Source organism: Meriones unguiculatus, chromosome 11 (genome assembly GCF_030254825.1).
Source record: "Meriones unguiculatus strain TT.TT164.6M chromosome 11, Bangor_MerUng_6.1, whole genome shotgun sequence".
Taxonomy (NCBI): domain Eukaryota; kingdom Metazoa; phylum Chordata; class Mammalia; order Rodentia; family Muridae; genus Meriones; species Meriones unguiculatus.
Window position 1 is genome coordinate 40,663,932 of NC_083359.1, and position 17,120 is coordinate 40,681,051.

Genomic DNA, 17,120 nt, shown 5'->3' on the forward strand with positions numbered 1-17,120 from the left:
CAAGCGGATGTTGAGGTCTGGCTGTGTTCTTCAGTGGTCTGCATCCTGCACCCCCTCCCCACTGGTGGGCTCTTTTCATGAGCAAGCATAGGCATGCTTTGAATTATACTAGGGTGGCCAGCATGAGAGGAATGTGTGTTTGTCTATCACATGGAAATGCCCACAGTGCCTCACTGCCCCCTTCTGTGGTCCAGTGTTATCTTTGATGCCTGCTGGGCATCAGGTTTCCCATGTGCTCAGGCTAGGGGCCCAGTCTCAACTCTACATTCTTTATTCCTGTCTGGTGTCCCACTCCTGGTCTCCAGGAAAGCATGTGGGAATTGCTAAGACTGGAGAGGAAAAGCTGAGCCCTGCCTCACGTGCAGCATGGTGACTAAGGTTCAGGCAGTCAGGAACCTGGGTCCTAGTCAGCTTGCTCCTGTGGCTAGAGGAAGCATTGTCAGGCTAAATGAGCTGGACAGGGTAGTGTAGCACTCCCTTAGGACAGTTTGTCTTTGTCCGGTGGTGATGTGTGGGTGTGGGTGCCTTCCCTGTGCCGTCAGCATCGTAGGAAACCCACGAGTCTGCTGCACTCAACCCCTAAGCTGCCTCTGGGGACCACTCCACCTGGACTTTCCATGGCTGCCCTCTAGCCCTTCTCCTCACCTTCTCAGCTAGATCAGACCTCCCCTGTTTCTCCCTGGCTCCTCCAGGACCAACATCAGGGTGGTTTTCTACTCTTAGGTCTGGGATGTCACATATTTAACCTCTCCTGTTTCTCATTTCACACCAGTTCCTCTGTACTGCCCACCAAAGACTCCCCCAACTTAATGATGTCTCCCACACCTTTCTTCCTGCAATGCTATCCCTCCATACTCTGTCTTCACCCACCCCACCCCACCCAGCTTCCCATCTTCATAGACTTGAGGTAACACTACTGTGTGCATTTATGGTTGTGAGTCTTTTCCGGAGTCCCCTGTACTCTGTTATCCCCAGAGCCCAGCCTGGGGCAGGCAGAAAGGGGAACTCACTGAAAGTTGGTGGAATGAATAAAAATTTGAAGCAAAGGAGCTATTGTTGTTGTTATTGGCTCCCCCATTGCCTGTGACAAGGGCAAGTATCTAGGAAGGGAGGCCCCAGGTGCAGGTGTGTTACAATGTAATCCTCAGGGCACAGTATGTCTGTCACATGATAAGGAGCTTGTTTTCAAGTCTACCTGTTTGGGAAAAGAGGTGAGAAGTGTAGTCAGTCTTGTGACTAATGCAGTGTTTTGGGACAGCCTGGTGGTATTAAGAAGGGACCTGACCTTGCTGAGGAAGGAGCTAGGGCAGAGCTGACTGTGAAGAGGCCTGTACCTCCAGGAGGGCAGTGACAGTGTGGAAGGCTCACAGGCTTTAGCATATCATCAGCAGACTGGGTGGTCCTCTGGTGCAGGACCCCTCCGTCTCCAAAGTAGAGTAAGTCCTGTGCCATCGGTCTATTCTTATGAGTGAATATGGCGGACTATGAAGCCACACCTTTGGCAGCCAGCCTCTGTGGCTGAAGACGGTGAGGTGGGCCTCTAATGTAGAGGCGCCAACCACTTGGTCCAGAGCATCTCTTGTCACTATCCAGGATGAAGCTCATTTTTTTCTTGTGCTCACTCTTTTTCCTTTCCACCTGCCTTAGTTACTTTTATTCTGTTGTGATAAAACGCCAAGATCAGGGCAACTTATAGGAGAAAGAATTTATTGGGGCTTATAGTTTCAGGTGAATTCATGACCATCATGGTGGGGAGCGTGACAGCGGGCAGGCAGGCATGGTGCTGGAGCAGTAGCAGAGAGCTTACATGTGATCCACAAGCATGAAGGAGAGACAGACAGACAGCAGTAGCAAGAGAGCTAGCCAACTGGGAATAGTGGGGGCTTTTGAAACTTCAAAGCCTGTTCCCAATAACTCACCTACTCCAACAAAACCACACCTCCTACTCCTTCCCAAACAGTTCTACCAGCTAGGACCAAGTATTCAAAGACGAGCCTATGGAGACTGTTCTTATTCAAACCACCACCCCACCCTACCTCCTGGCCAAAGATCTGCAGGAATGGCACTCATGCCACAACAGTCAAGCCAGTGTTGATGAGAATGCTTTCCTTACAGCCCAGTCCTGGCCACCTTTCCTTCTGTGGACAAAGAGCACAACAAAGACTTTACTACAGATGAAAGTCGTTGAGTTCTGAGTTTTCCTGGGGCATCTGTGATAGAAATGTCTTACAGGAATGCCCCTCCTCAGAGAATACTGTGATTGAGCTCTACATTGAGCTCATCATCTATGGCTCCCCAGATCCTTTGGTTTTACCCTTGGCAAACCCAGGGCCCTGGGTTTGTAGACAGAGGACATATTCCTATGATGGGTCAAAGCATCACCTGGAAAATGTCACCCAATCCAGCAACATAACATAATATTTTGGGGAACTAGCATTTCTTTTCTACATGTCTTTTTGTTTTCTTTAAACTACATCCTTCTCACCTTCGGTTACTTGAACTTTCTCTCTCTCTCTCTCTCTCTCTCTCTCTCTCTCTCTCTCAGTTTTTTGAGACAGGGTTTCTCTGTGTAACCCTGGCTGTCCTGGAACTCACTCTATAGATCAGGCTGGCCTGGAATTCTGCCTTCCTAGTGTTTGGTTTAAAGGTGTGTGCCAACGCCACCCAGCCACATTGAACTTTCAGATAGTCACCATGCTAAAGAAAAGTCTGTAAACGTTAGGGGGAGGTTAGTGAAGTGGGCAAAGAAGCAGCCCAGGGCAGGAAGAGGAAGTAAGGCTGCTGAAAGTGGCAGGTGCAGGGGCCCTGCCACCAGAACTCAAGCTCTGGCCTTATGGCCTGTGGGAGAACTGCACCTCTCTTCAGGAATGGCCTCTGGGATATGCCTCCCGGAGGTTCCTGCATATGGAGTACCAGGCCTAAGACTCTGAGTGCAGCCTCAAAAGAAAACTGCGGAAGATACCGGAGCTGTCCTGGCGGGTCTGCGGATGCAGTGCTTTCTTTAAGCAGTCTTACTCTAGCCCTCACAGCAGAAACCTCCGTACGTAGGTCACGGCCCTCCCCATCTCCCACTGTTCTTAGCATAAAGCCCTGGCACCTTCCGTGTGTGCCTGTGCTGGCCCCCTGCTCCTGGTGTTGGCTGTACTTTCTGGCCACACATTTTCTCTCTGGAGCTTGCCCTCTTGGGCTCTTGGTGCCTGCCCTTCTCGTATAACACTCACGACCGACGGCTGCGTCAGTTTCGTTACTCCAGCTCAGACGTTATCCCTTGGGAGCTGCCCACACTGTGGACCCTCGGTGAAGTAGCCGTCATCCTGCAGACCCGCTCCGTGGAGTCCCTTCTGTCTGCAACTACCACCAGCTAGTACTCCATGGGTCTAACAGGTGTCAGGTGGCATTTTTCCTGCTCTCACGGACTTGCTGGTGAGGCGCCGTGCTGAGGGCACAAGATACAGAATGCTTCCCATTCCAAACACATGGACCTGTGGGCCAGGGAGCCAGCCAAGGCACCCCTGGGGGAACCAGCTCTTCCCTGGAGAACTTGAGGGTGCGGACAGGGGCTTGGGGACAATGCAGTGTTTGTGATGACAAATTCCAACCCTCGGGCTGGGGGAGAGTGGCTTCGAAAGGTGCTGCTTCATGTGGCAGCGCCGGCGCAGGGTCTGTGCTGCTGTGTGCTGTCATCCTAACGCCGTCCTCCCCGGCAAGTCCAGAGACCGTGCTCTCCTCGGACACCTCCGAGGAGACTCTGATGAACCAGTGTCTCTGAGGGCAGGTGTTAGTTATTATGGCCGCTTTCAACAAAGCCACTGCCATGTGGAGGTGTGAGGCCTGGCCCAAGAAGCGAAGTCTGGACCTTGAAGACAAGCCTGTCTGACTGGCTGGCCTCAGCACCTGCTTGCCCCTCTCTCCTTGACCGGCCACACAGTGTCTGCTCCGGGCACCACTGTCAGGAGCTGGAAGTCTGAGGAGTAAGAACCTTCATTGCTTGTGGGAACAGCTTTGATTTGTAAGTTTGTGTGACAGCCCAAGCCAGCGGAGAAGGGTCACTTCAGCCAGCAGGAGAACCTGGGTCCGATCTCTAGCACTGAAAAGAAAAAGTGAAAAAGAGCTGCAAATGGTAACACACACCCACAATCCCAGCATTCAGGAAGGGGAAGCAGGAGAAGTTCAAGGTCATCCTTGTCTACATGGGGAACATAGGAAGTTCCAGGCCAGCTTGGTGTACATGAGAACCTGTCTCAAAAGGTAAAGAATGAGCCCAGGCACAGCGGTGCACACTTCAAGCACAGCACTCAGGAGACAGAGGCAGGCAGATCTCTGAGTTTGAGGCCAGCCTGGTCTACAAAGTGAGATTAGGCCTGCCAGGGCTACACAGAGAGGCCTTGTCTCAAAACAAAACAAACAAACAAAAAAAGGAAAGGAATGAATGAAGGAAGGAATGAATGAATGAATGAATGAATGAATGAACAATTTAATTCTCCAAAGTGTGGGTATAAAAGCCTGGTTTATTTTATGCTTTTGATTAATTTCCTGCCTTCCTTTCTAACTCCGTTTCAATGACCAATGTATAAAAGATGTCACTCAGTTGTAATATGTGTGTAAATTTTTTTTTATTTTGTTTTTGTTTAAATTTTTGAGTCAGGGTTTATCTGTGTAGCCTTGGTTGTCCTGGACTTGATTTGTAGACCAGACTGGCCTCAAACTCAAGTCAATCCACATACTTCTGCCTCCCAGAGTGCTGGGATCACAGGTGTGTGCCACCAGGCCTGGCTATATGTGTGGAAATACAAGAAACAGTTATGAAGGCTGTTTACCAAAGCAACAGTGGTAGATATCTTTCAGCTGAAGGGAGCTTGGACTAGAGTGATGATATGAACAGTACTCTCAGGTTTTGTTCTGTAGTTTGGTCTTATCTGATACTTTATGATTATACATTTTTTTTCCTCCCCAGAAACAGGGTTTCTCTGTCTAGTCCTGGCTGTCCTGAACTCACTCTGTAGACCAGGCTGTCCTTGAACTCAGAGATCCACCTGCCTCTGCCTCCCACGTGCTGGGATTAGAGGTGTGCACCACCACTGCCCACATTACATTTTTTTTAATTGATGTAGTTTTTATTTTATGTGTATGAATGTTTTCCCTGCATGTATATCTGCTACCCTATGTGCTCATGGCTCCATATCCCCTGGAACTGGAGTCACAGATGGCTATGAGCCTCCACATGGGTGCTGGGAATCAAACCCTCGGTCCTCTAAAAGAGCAGCCAGTGCTCCCAACCTCTGAGCCATCTCTCCAGCCCAATTGTGCGTTCTTTTATCAAATGATGTAAAGCGTCCTAACCCAGCATTTAAAGACCTTTAAATTTTATTTTATTTTATGTGTATGAATGTTTTGCCTGCATATATATAAGCATACCTTTTGCCCTAAGAGGTCAGAAGAGGGTGTCAGATCCTCTGGAATTACAAGGCAGCTGAGCCCATTTTATAGACGCCTGGAGGAAGGAAGCCTTTTGTGTCTAGCCCCAGTAACATCACGGTTCCTTTCGAGTCGGATGTGAGGGGAGATCATTGGGTCTCCTTGCCGCAGTGTCCCTCTGGTTCCAGCACACCCCCTGGACCTCCTGCAGCACTTTGTGTCTGTTTCTTCCTGAAGGAGTTTTTTGAACAGTACCTCCATCACTTTTGCAGTTTCAGCTTAATGTTCAACCTGGAGCAGGTTGGCGTGTTCTGCTGAGTTCCTGTTCTATTTATAAATGTTTTTATTTTGCTCAGGGGGAATAGGTCCTTGTCACCCAGACAGAATGGACCTGTGGTGGCTCTTTAGGTTTTTCACCCCAGAGTCAAGCTCTAAAGATGACTCAGATGTGGGAAATTGTACAGTGTGGCCCGGGCATGGCTGAGGGGAGGCAGGCAGGTAGGCTCCCTGCTTTCAGAGAAATGCAAGAGGGACCCCCAGACCTGCCCTAAGGAAGCACGGGTACCCATCAGGCATCAGGACTGGTCCTGCTATAAGCAAAGCTTTCCCACTGGGACAGTAAAGTTAATTTAATATGATTAGAATGCTTGCATCAATTTTGAGTTTTGTTTGTAGTGCCAGATATTAAACTCAAGGCCTTAGTCATGGTTAAGTACTATGCCACTACAGCTTCGGCCCCAGAAAACCTTGTCTTAATTAATGTTTAATATGAGGAAGCCCCCATGAGAACTTATCAGTGGGGGAGGGGGAGTTGAAGAGATAGCTCAGCAGTTAAGAGCTCTTCCAGAGGTCCTGAGTTCAATTCCCAGCAACCACATGGTGGCTCACAACCATCTCTACTGGGATCTGATGCCCCTTTCCGGCACACAGATGTATATGGAGATAGAGCACTCATCTACATAAAATAAATAAAAATCTTTGAAAAAAAATTACCAGTGGGGCTGAAGAGACAGCTTAGCAACTAAGAGTGCTTGCTGCCCTTGCAGAGGGTGTGGTTTCTGTCCCAGCACCCACCTGTTTGCTGAGGGCTGGCTGTAACTCCTGTTCCGGGGGATCCAATGTCTTTTCTGACCTCCCGTGGCACTACAGACTTGTGATCCTCTTTCATACATGCAGGCAAACACTCATACACATAAAATCAAGTCTTTTTGTTATTGTTTTTGAGACAGTGTCTCACTATGTAGCTCTGGCTGTCCTGGAACTCTCTATGTAGATCAGGCTGGCCTTAAACTCACAGAGATCTATCCGCCTCTGTCTCCCAAATGCTGGGATTAAAGGCGTGTGCCACTATACCTGGCCCTTCTGAAGTGGAGGGAAATTCTGGACCCAGGGTGTAACGGTGCACAGCTGTAATTTCACAACCCAGGAGGCTATTGCAGGATGATCACAGCTTCATAGTGCTACATAGTAAGGCTTCAATTTAAGAAAAAAGGGCAGGGAGGTCACCTGTAGGGCTAGGGGAAGACGGGAGAAGAGTTCCACTCTGGGAGATGGAACAGTTCTGAAGACAGTGGCAATAGTATTGACACTGTATTTGCATTTTTTTTTTTTTTGCCTGCATGTATATCTGTGTACCACGTATGTGCCTGCTGCCTGTGGAGGCCAGAAGTGAGGGGTCAGAGCCCCTGGGACTGGAGTTACAGATGGTTGTGAACTACCATGTGGGTGCTAGGCATTGAATCCAGCTCCTCTGGCAGAGCAGCCAGTGCTCTTAACCGCTGAGACATCACTCCAGCCCTGAAGTGTCTTAAAAGTGGCTAAACTGAGGAGATGGTTCACCAGAGCCCGTGTGAAGCTGGGCTCAGAAGCATGCTTTTGTTTTGTTTTTCAAGACAGGGTTTCTCTGTGTAGCCTTGGCTGTCCTGGACAGCCTGTAGACCAGGCTAGCCTCGAACTCACAGAGATCCACCTGCCTCTGCCTCCCCAAGTGCTGGGATCACAGGTGTGTAGCACCGCACCTGACTAGAAGCGTGCATCTTTAATTCCATCCCTAATGCAGCAGTGGGGGGGAGGGGGATGGCAGAAGACAGGAGAATCCCTTACGCTCACGGGTAGCTAGCATGCTGTATGCAGTAGTGAAGAGACCCTGTCTCATAGGACGTGGAAAGCAAGGACCAACACTCAAGGTTGTCTCCTGATCACACAGGTGTACTGTGTGACATAAACTCACACACAGAGATTTTTAAAAATGGCTAAAACGTTGTTTTGCATATATTTTACCACACAGAGAAGCATAAGAGCATGGTGTTTTCTTACACAGCCCCACACGTTAGGACTTACATTATAATTCTTCTGCTGATGGCGGTGGTGCACACTTTTAGTCCCAGCACTCAAGAGGTAACAGCAGGCAGATCTCTGAGTTCAAGGCCACCTGTCTACAAAGTAAGTTTCGGGACAGCCAGGGCTACACAGAGAAACCCTGTTTTTAATTTATTTATTTAATTATATATGCATTGCTGTGAGGGTGTCAGATCCCTTGGAACTGGAGTTACAGACAGTTGTGAAGTGCCATGTGGGTGCCGGGAACTGAACCTGGGTCCTTTGGAAGAGCAGAGAGTGTCCTTAACCACTGAGGCATCTCTCCAGCCCGAGAAACTGTCTTAAAAAAATAAGTAAAATAAAATTCTTTTAACTCAGTAGCATTTTATTTTTCTGTTTGTTTTCTAGTTGAATTTTCTAGATGCAAGAGAAATCAGAGCTGTGTGGATATTTACCAAAACTCACTGAAGCCGCCCCCTGTGACATTGTTGGACAGTTCTACCACCCAGATCAGAAAGGTCAGCCCAGTGTTTGTGAGCAAATATTGGCCTTGTGTGCCTTTTGGTGGAAGCTTTACAACCCGAATCAACAGGCTGTTATAGGTCACTGTGCATGGCCTCTTAGTGTATCTCATCCTCAGCTTTCCCCTCCACTGCCCTCTTCTCGCCTTCTTTCCTCTCTCCCTTTCTCTTTCTCTCCTCCTCTCCCTTCCTCTCTCTTCTGTTTTCTTGCTGGAGGTCAAGCCTAAGGCCTCAAACATACTAGACAGGTGTTCTACAACTAAGTTCCATTCCAGCCCTTGCTTTTGTTTTTGTTTTTTGTTTGTTTGTTTTTGAGACAGGGTTTTTCTGTGTAGCCTTGGCTGTCCTGGAACTCACTCTGTAGAACAGATTCTGCCTCTGCCTCTTTCTGCCTCTGCCCCTGCCCCTGCCCCTGCCCCTGCCCCTGCCCCTGCCCCTGCCTGAGTGCTGGGATTATTGGCATGCACCACCACTGCCTGGCTGCTTTTTTTTTTTTTAATGTTATGTGTATGAGTGTTTTGCCTGCACATATATATTTGCACCACATGGATGCCTTTTTTAAGATTTATTTTTATAATAACTTAAATTTTGACGTTATAATGTAATGACATCATTAACCCCTTCCTTTTCCTCCAAGCCTTCTCATGTAACACCCTCCACTCTCTCACAACTTCATGCGTCTTTTTAGTTAATTGTTGTTACACACATGTGCACGTCCACACATTCCTAAATATATAGTTGTAACCTGTTCAGTTAATCTACTGTTACTTGTATGTTCATGATTTCAGGACTGACCACTTGGCATTAAATATCCAACTCGGGGACTCTCAAATAGGGAAAACTGAACGTCTCACTCTTAGCTTTCCTTGGTTGCCTGTCCTTTGTCTAAGGCTAAAATTGATCTGTATTTGTTTAGAAGGGGCTCACTGTATAGCCCTGTCTGGCTAAGAATTCACTGTAGTAAACCAGGTTGGCCTTGAACTCAGAAAGAATCTCTGTCTTCTAAGCACCATGACTAAAGGCATACAACACCATGGCTAAAGGCATACAACACCATGCCCTGTAAAATTTGTTTGTCTGTTTTTTTTTTGTTGTTGTTGTTGTTACTTATTTATTTATTTTATTTTATTTTTAAGCAGAGTTTCTGTGTGTAACAGAACTGGCTGTCCTGGAACTTGCTTTGTAGACCAGACTGGCCTCAAACTCAGAGATCTGCCAGCCTCAGGGATTCAGGGTGTGTACCACCATGCCTGGCTATTTTTATTTATTATTTAATGTATTTTATTTAATGTGCAAGATTGTTTGGCCTGCATGTATATATGTGTTTCATGTGTGTGCCTAGTGCCAACAGAGGTTAGAAGAGGGCATCAGATCCCCTGAAACTGGGGTTATGGATGGTTGTGAGCCACCCTGTGGGTCCTGGAAACCTCTTCAGAAGCAGCAAGTGCTCTCAACACCTGAACTTTCTCCCCAGCCCCATATTTTTTGTTATTTTTAAATCGTGTGTCTATGTGTGTCTGTTCTTGGGTAGTTCTCGTGAGTGCAGATGCCTGAGCTGGCCAGAAGAAAGGATCAGACCCCTGCATCTGGGGGTACAGGCTGCTATGAGTCTCCTGACATGTGGGCTGGGAGCTGAACTCAAGATTCTCTGCAAAAGCGATGCACGCTCTTTAACTGCTGAGTCATCTCTGCAGACTGTCTGTCTATCTGTTTTTGAGGTAGGGCCTCACTATATAACTCAGGCTTGAACTTCCTGTGTAACCCAGGCAGGTACTGAACTCATGATCCTCCTGTTTCCCCTCCTCCTAAGCTCTGGTATCTCAGGCATGTGTGCTAAGGCCTGTTGTGCACGCCTACTTGTTTTACGTGTGCCTGAATCACAGCGCTGCCATGTAGTGAGATAGTATCATTTCCCCTAAGCCTTCCAGCTGTAGTTTACTTAGAGCCAGAAATGTCTGGTTTTGAAATTGTGGCATCTTCCACGTGTTCCTCAACACCTGTAATACAGAATCACACTCCAGGCCCTATTTCTTGCCCTATTAGCGGCTTCCCCTGGAATTAACTGTCTGGAGCTTAGCTTTTAAGCTGGCAGTTAGAGGAAGACAAGAGCTGCCTGTAGAACTTCTTCCATGGAACCGGAATGTAGTGCAGTGATCAGTCCTGGCCTAGTATCCCACCTATGGTGAGGCTAAGCATGAGCGTCCTCAGCACAGCTGGTCAGAGCCTGACTGACACCTCAGGCTGAGAGGAAGCATTGTCCAGCAGGCTCTTCTTGACCTTTGTTTCTTTTAGATACCCCCTAAACTACGGTGGCCTACATGGATCTCCTCAAGTAGAAAGCTGTTTATAGCAAGATCAGACTTTTTTTTTAACCTTTTAAAATATATATATATATATATACACACACACATTTAAGCCAGAAAGATGGCTCAGTGCTTAAGAGCACTGGCTGCTTTTCCAGAGGACTTAGGTTCAGTTCTTAGCACCATGGTACCTCACAACTGTTAGTAACTCCAGTCCCAGGAGATCTGACATCCTCTTTCAGCTTCTGAGGCCACCAGGCGCACAATGGCACACAGATACATATTTAGGCAAAACACCCATACAAGTAAGTAAAATTAATTTTAAATGTTTTTGGTTTTTGTTTGTTGTTTGTTTGCTTTTTGTTTTTCAAGACAGGGTTTCTTTGTGTAGCCTTGCCTGTCCTGGAATCGCTTTGTAAACTGTTCTTGAACTCACAGCTATGTGCTGTCTCTGCCTCAATTGCAGATTTTTTTTTTTTTAAGATTTATTATGGGAGCTGGAGAGATGGCTCAGACGTTAAGAGCACTGGCTTCTTTTCCAGAGGTCATGAGTTCAGTTCCCAGCAACGACATGATGTTTTACAACCATCTATAATGAAATCTGGCTCCCTCTTCTGTCATGCAGTGTACATGCAGACAACATTGTATACATAATAAATAAATAAATAAATCTTTTAAAAAGATTTATCATTGGGCATGGTGGCACGTGCCTTTAATGTCAATCAATACTCAGGAGGTAGAGGCAGGCAGCTCTCTGTGAGTTTAAGGGCAGCCTGGTCTACAAAGAGAGTTCTAAGTCAGAGAGGCTGTCTAAAAAAAAAAAAAAAAAAAAGAAGAAGAAGAAGATGATGATGAAGACGACAATGAAGAAGCAGAAGATTTATGTTGTTACTTTATGTGTGTTTGTCTGCATTGCTTATGTGCAACACATGTGTGCTCTGCCCACAGAGGCCAGAAGAGGATGTTAGATCATTTGGAACTGGAGTTACAGACAGTTTTAAAATGCCCGAGGTGGTTTCTGAGAATTGAACTCAAGTCCTCTGGAAAGAGTAGTAAGCACTCTTAACCACCCAACCAGTTCTCTGGCCCACGGAGTTATGGTTTCAGAGCATTACTGGGAATCTGTCCCTAGTGTTTCATTGCTTGGAACCCATGGCCTGTCTGGTAACACATGGACCATGTGAAAAGTTGTTCTCCAAAGTTAGTGATGACTTCTTAGAGCAATTATTTATCTTCCTAGTCCTGTTTAGAAAAATAAAGACAAAATCAAGTCCTTTAAAATGTGAACTTTTCAGTGAATGTACTAAAATTGTTTTCAATCCTACAGGGTGTGTGGGATGACAGACTGGTTAACAGAAAACCCCCAGAGACGGGGCTGCAGGATTTAGCTGTTCTTTACTCCCTCTGGCAGCCTGGGACCTGCCTCCTGGGCACATCAGGCACCATGGACTCCCCAGGGTACAATTGCTTTGTGGACAGGGACAAGATGGAAGCGTCCATCCGGGACCTGGGGCCAAAGGAGCTGAACTGCACTGAGCTGCAGGAGCTGAAGCAGCTAGCACGCCAGGGTTACTGGGCCCAGAGCCACGCCCTGCGGGGGAGAGTGTACCAGCGCCTGATCCGGGACATCCCCTGCCGCACCGTCACCCCCGACGCCAGCGTGTACAGCGACATTGTGGGCAAGATTGTGGGCAAGCACAGCAGCCGCAGCCTGCCCCTGCCTGAGTTTGTAGACAACACTCAGGTGCCCACCTACTGCCTGAACACACGGGGAGAGGGCGCTGTGCGCAAGATCCTCCTGTGCATTGCCAACCAGTTCCCCGACATCTCCTTCTGCCCTGCCCTGCCTGCCGTGGTGGCCCTGCTCCTGCACTACAGCATTGACGAGGCAGAGTGCTTCGAAAAGGCCTGCCGCATCCTAGCCTGCAATGACCCCAGCAAGAAGCTCATCGACCAGAGCTTCCTGGCCTTCGAGTCCTCCTGCATGACATTTGGGGACCTGGTGAACAAGTATTGCCAGGCAGCCCACAAACTGATGGTGGCCGTGTCAGAGGACGTCCTGCAGGTCTACTCCGATTGGCAGCGATGGCTGTTTGGGGAACTGCCCCTCAACTACTTTGCCCGTGTTTTTGATGTCTTCCTTGTAGAAGGCTATAAGGTGTTGTACAGAGTTGCTCTGGCCATCCTCAAGTTCTTCCACAAGGTGAGAGCAGGACAGCCCCTGGAGTCAGACAATGTAAAGCAGGACATCCGCATGTTTGTCAAGGACATTGCCAAGACAGTGTCTCCTGAGAAACTACTAGAGAAGGCCTTTGCCATACGCCTATTTTCCCGAAAGGAGATCCAGCTCTTGCAGATGGCCAATGAGAAAGCACTGAAGCAGAAAGGCATTACTGTCAAGCAGAAGAGGTAGGTGGACCCAGGATCGTGTCCATGTGTGTGTGTGTGCGTGTGTGTGTGTGTGTGTGTGTGTTATGTATGCGTGTGTGTGCCTGTGCTGTGAACATACTGCATCTGTAGAGCAGGAAGCTTTAGAGGAATATATCCTTGAGATCTGAGCATGAGCTTGTCCTGCCAGCCAATGGCCTGCTTCTAGCCTTCTGTCTGTTCACCTGCCATGTGGATACCAAGACACTAGAAAGCAGGAAGGGCTTTGTAGTTATGGCCTTAACCAGACAAGAAAGCTAGATGCTCCCCGGGGGTCAGAAGGTTCAGCAGTTGCCAGCCTAGCCTCCTAAGCTCTGCCCTTTCGGCTCCAAGCTTCATGGCTGACGTTGTTTTGAGTGCTGATTGTGGTCTCCCTATTTCTGGAAAGCAAGGTTGGGAAGAGTCATAGTGTTTGACACTGGACACAGTAGGCTGCTGTAGGCATGGCTGTTGGCATGGAGATGGAGTTCGCTTTCTCCTGGGCCCAAAGGAAGGCATATCTGGGGATTGGTACCCACCACTAACCTCGCCTTGTCTGTTTTATTTTTCTTCTTCTCCGTGTCCGTTGCTTCCTCCTGTTTCTCAGTGTCTCACTTTCTAAAAGGTAGGTCTGAAACCACACTTCCATGCTTGCCTTCTCTGCCCTGCCTTTCTTCCAGCCAGCTCTGGCTTGGCTGCTTGCTGTCTCCCAAGACCTGCGTGGCTCTCGTGGGCTGGCTTCTGCTTGCTGCTTTAGCCTGATCGATGCAGGCACTGTCTGTCTGTCTGTCTGTCCATCCATCTTTCTGTCTCAGTTGTGCAATCTGCTGGTGCTTGGCTGGCTCTGCAGCCTTGTCTTGCTGGAGGCTTACTTCATTTATCCTGGTTTCTTAAAGAAAAGGGTTTTTGTCCTCTGTACCTCCAGGCTGGGCACTCTCCCATGTATCAGGGGGGAGGTGGAGCTTCCAGGAATAATTTCACCCCATTTCCCAGTGGCACCTAGAACCAGGCTGCAGACCTGGCTGACTAGGAGAGATATCCTTTCCAGGCTTACCAAAATGGAGCTCTGGGGCCACAGGGTAAGGGTGGACTCAGGCTGGACTCTGGTCACTGTGGGCTCTGACCCCTCCTCGCTTTTCCCAGGCAGTTTGTGCACTTGGCTGTCCATGCAGAGAACTTCCGCTCGGAGATTGTCAGTGTGAAGGAGATGAGAGACATTTGGTCCTGGATCCCTGAGCGTTTTGCCCTCTGTCAACCCCTCCTGCTCTTCTCCTCACTGCAGCATGGGTACAGCCTGACCAGGTGAGGTGCCCCCAACACTTAGAGAGTCACAGCCTCCACCCCACTTGCAAGACATGATAGGGTAGCTGGAAAGAAGACTTTGAACCTGGGACCCTGGTAATGTCCTGCCTCCTCCTGTGAGGCCTGAGAATCAGAGCCTCTTCCCGGGCTTAACGTCACTCCCAAGCCGTGTAAACTTTAGAAGTCATTGCTGTGTGCACCACGGCTGAGAGCTCTGTAGGCGTCGTAAAGATACCGAAGTCCCCATCTCGGGAGCTCAGAGTTGTCAGGAGACAGTCACTTGGAGAGCTGGCCCTGGCCTCCCTGCTACCCTCACCCACTGTGTTCATCACAAGCCTGACCAGGTACCCCTCTGTGGGGCTCTGCCTGTGTAAGCCCCTGGTATGCTAGTGGGGGCACACTGCCCTCCAGGCTAGCTAGCCCAGGTCCTGTTAGTACTCAGGTCTCCAAGGATAGTTCACCAGCTGTGCACCACCCCCACCCCAAGGCCCTGCCTACAACCACACAAGCATTTTGGCTTGGTTAAGAGTCACTTCTCCCAGCCCCCAGGGACCTGAGCACCATGGTGGCAAGCCTTACCTTCCTCACATGTACAGGGCTGAGCTTTCCTGTTTCTCTGGTTCCTGCTTCCCTGTAGCTTCCGGCACTCAGCTTTGCCTGAGGGGGAATGCACTGTGAATCTTCACCTTTGTCATGCCAGGGCAGCCTGGCCTGGCCAAAATGACACTGCAAGGTTCTTAGCCACTGTAGACAGAGGTGGTGGGAAAGGAGCATAGGCCTTAGGCCTCTCTATCCTAGACCTTGGGACTGACGGTTGGCAGTGATAACAGGAGGTGCCAGGGACGGCATGCGGGGTGTCACATGTGGTCTCTGCCCCCCAGGTTCTATTTCCAGTGTGAAGGACACGAGCCCACCCTCCTACTCATCAAGACCACGCAAAAGGAGGTGAGGAGCCTGGTTTGCTGAGCTGGTGCCAAGACCCGAATGTAGATGTGGTCCCTGCATGGAGCTTATTCTGACGCTTGAGAGGCACAAGGGAAGACAAAAATGACCCAGAGGGTCCTCTTCCCTAAACTCAGCCCTCTCCCACACCCTCTTTGCCTTCAGTGGTGGGAGGATGCAGTATCCAGCACCCTAAGCCGGGGCGCGGTCACTCAGCATAGCTGAACAGGGGTGGCCCCTGAGGGCAGGAGGCACGGCCTCACCCAGCTTTCTCCCTAGGTTTGCGGGGCTTACCTGTCCACAGACTGGAGCGAGAGGAACAAGTTCGGGGGCAAGCTGGGATTCTTCGGGACTGGAGAATGCTTTGTTTTTAGGGTGAGTTGGGCTGGGTGTGGAGGTCCTCTGGCCACTCCTTCCTTCCTCAGCTCTTCCCATCTCTTCAGACGTTTTGAGCACTTCTGTCTACTGGGCCAGGGTACTGTCTGACCCCGGCTGCTGCAGAGGCTGCCTGGAGGGGCTTACAAGTCACCACACCATGTGCCTGGCAACCCTGCACAGGAGCCTTGTTTTATTCTCCTTGTAGCAAACATCCTAAAACACGCCCTTGGTTACTTCTGGGTGTTGCTGGTTGGACTGTGAGTATCCCCAGAGCTAGCAGGACCTCATCTGCTAATATGATATGCCATTGCCACGGTCTCTCCCTCAGGGACTCGCCCAGAGCAGTCATGGGATGGAGATGGGCTGTGGCCTCGGAGCATGAAGGCCCAGTGAGGTACCACATGCCAGTGACTCTGACTGTCACCCATTCGTTCCCAGCTGCAGCCGGAGGTACAGCGTTATGAGTGGGTGGTCATCAAGCACCCAGAGTTGACCAAGCCAACATCCTTCAAGTCCTCAGAGTCTGCAGCCAGCCCTTCTCTCCTCAGCCACTCTGTCTCTTCCGACCCTGCTGATCGGCTCTCACCTTTTCTGGCTGCCCGGCACTTCAACCTGCCCTCCAAGACTGAGTCCATGTTCATGGCTGGGGGCAATGACTGCCTCATCATTGGTGGGCACTTGGTCCCTTCACTTCAGTCTGGGTCCTACCTGTACTGGGAGGGGGCCATGGAGGATTGTGGGTAGCTGAAGGCCCTGTGCCCAGTCCTTGTTGACTGGTGGGAGTGGACACCTCAGTTAAGCAAAGGGAAAGGAGCTGGGTTGTTGGGGGTAGACCAGACATGAAAGATGGGAGCCTCAGGCTAGCAGGTGAGCATCAGCCAGGGAGCCAGGCCCAGATGGTTTTAGAAAAACCCCTTGTAAGTCTGAGGGCTCTCTTTACCGAGATAGCTATTTAACAGAGCCTTCAAGGACAGAGGGGACGGGGTATCTAGGGATGGGGTGGTTGTTGGAGCAGAAAGACATCTGTTCACCTGCACATCCCACAGGGGGAGGAGGTGGCCAAGCACTGTACATTGATGGGGATCTGAACCGAGGCCGCACCGGACACTGCGACACTTTCAACAACCAGCCCCTCTGCTCTGAGAACTTCCTCATCGCAGCCGTGGAGGCTTGGGGCTTCCAAGACCCTGACACCCAGTGACCGGCCTGCGTTGATGGTGACTGAGCCACATTGAGGGGTGATGGGACAGAGGCCCAGCTGCCTCTTCAGGGATCAGGGAATGAATGAGACACCACCTCCAGGAAGTGGGCAGGTTTGCCTCCCAGGGCTACATTTCCCTGCCCTGAGCTTCTGCCTCTTGTAGAGAAAGGGCAAATGAATCTTCTTGCCAAATGTGGTTCTGTGGTGCCCCCTGCTGGTGCTTTGACTCTGCAGCTCCTCAGACCTCTGACCCTCTGAGGTTCGCCTGGGCTATATTTGCTGCTGCAGGATAGGATTGGGGATTGGGGCAGGATTTGTGGGGAGCTCTGCAGC

At 49.7% G+C, this 17,120-nt stretch overlaps 1 protein-coding gene across 7 annotated transcripts in view; it reads left to right on the plus strand.

The window, feature by feature from the left end:
• Positions 1 to 17,120, plus strand: part of Tbc1d24 (TBC1 domain family member 24) — a 34,241-nt gene that overhangs the window by 12,425 nt on the left and 4,696 nt on the right. For 2 of the 7 annotated variants that reach the window (XM_060364026.1, XM_021644773.2), the window contains 8 exons: positions 8,143 to 8,252; positions 11,886 to 12,967; positions 13,572 to 13,589; positions 14,108 to 14,266; positions 15,148 to 15,211; positions 15,488 to 15,583; positions 16,025 to 16,256; positions 16,633 to 16,803. In XM_060364026.1, coding sequence (XP_060220009.1) covers positions 8,143 to 8,252; positions 11,886 to 12,967; positions 13,572 to 13,589; positions 14,108 to 14,266; positions 15,148 to 15,211; positions 15,488 to 15,583; positions 16,025 to 16,256; positions 16,633 to 16,787 — 1,916 coding nt within the window. In that variant the 3' untranslated portion in view covers positions 16,788 to 16,803. Of the gene's footprint in view, positions 1 to 8,142; positions 8,253 to 9,394; positions 9,424 to 9,786; positions 9,974 to 11,885; positions 12,968 to 13,571; positions 13,590 to 14,107; positions 14,267 to 15,147; positions 15,212 to 15,487; positions 15,584 to 16,024; positions 16,257 to 16,632; positions 16,804 to 17,120 lie in introns of those variants that run through there. The other 5 variants (XM_060364028.1, XM_060364027.1, XM_021644774.2 and 2 more) reach the window with 5 other exon arrangements.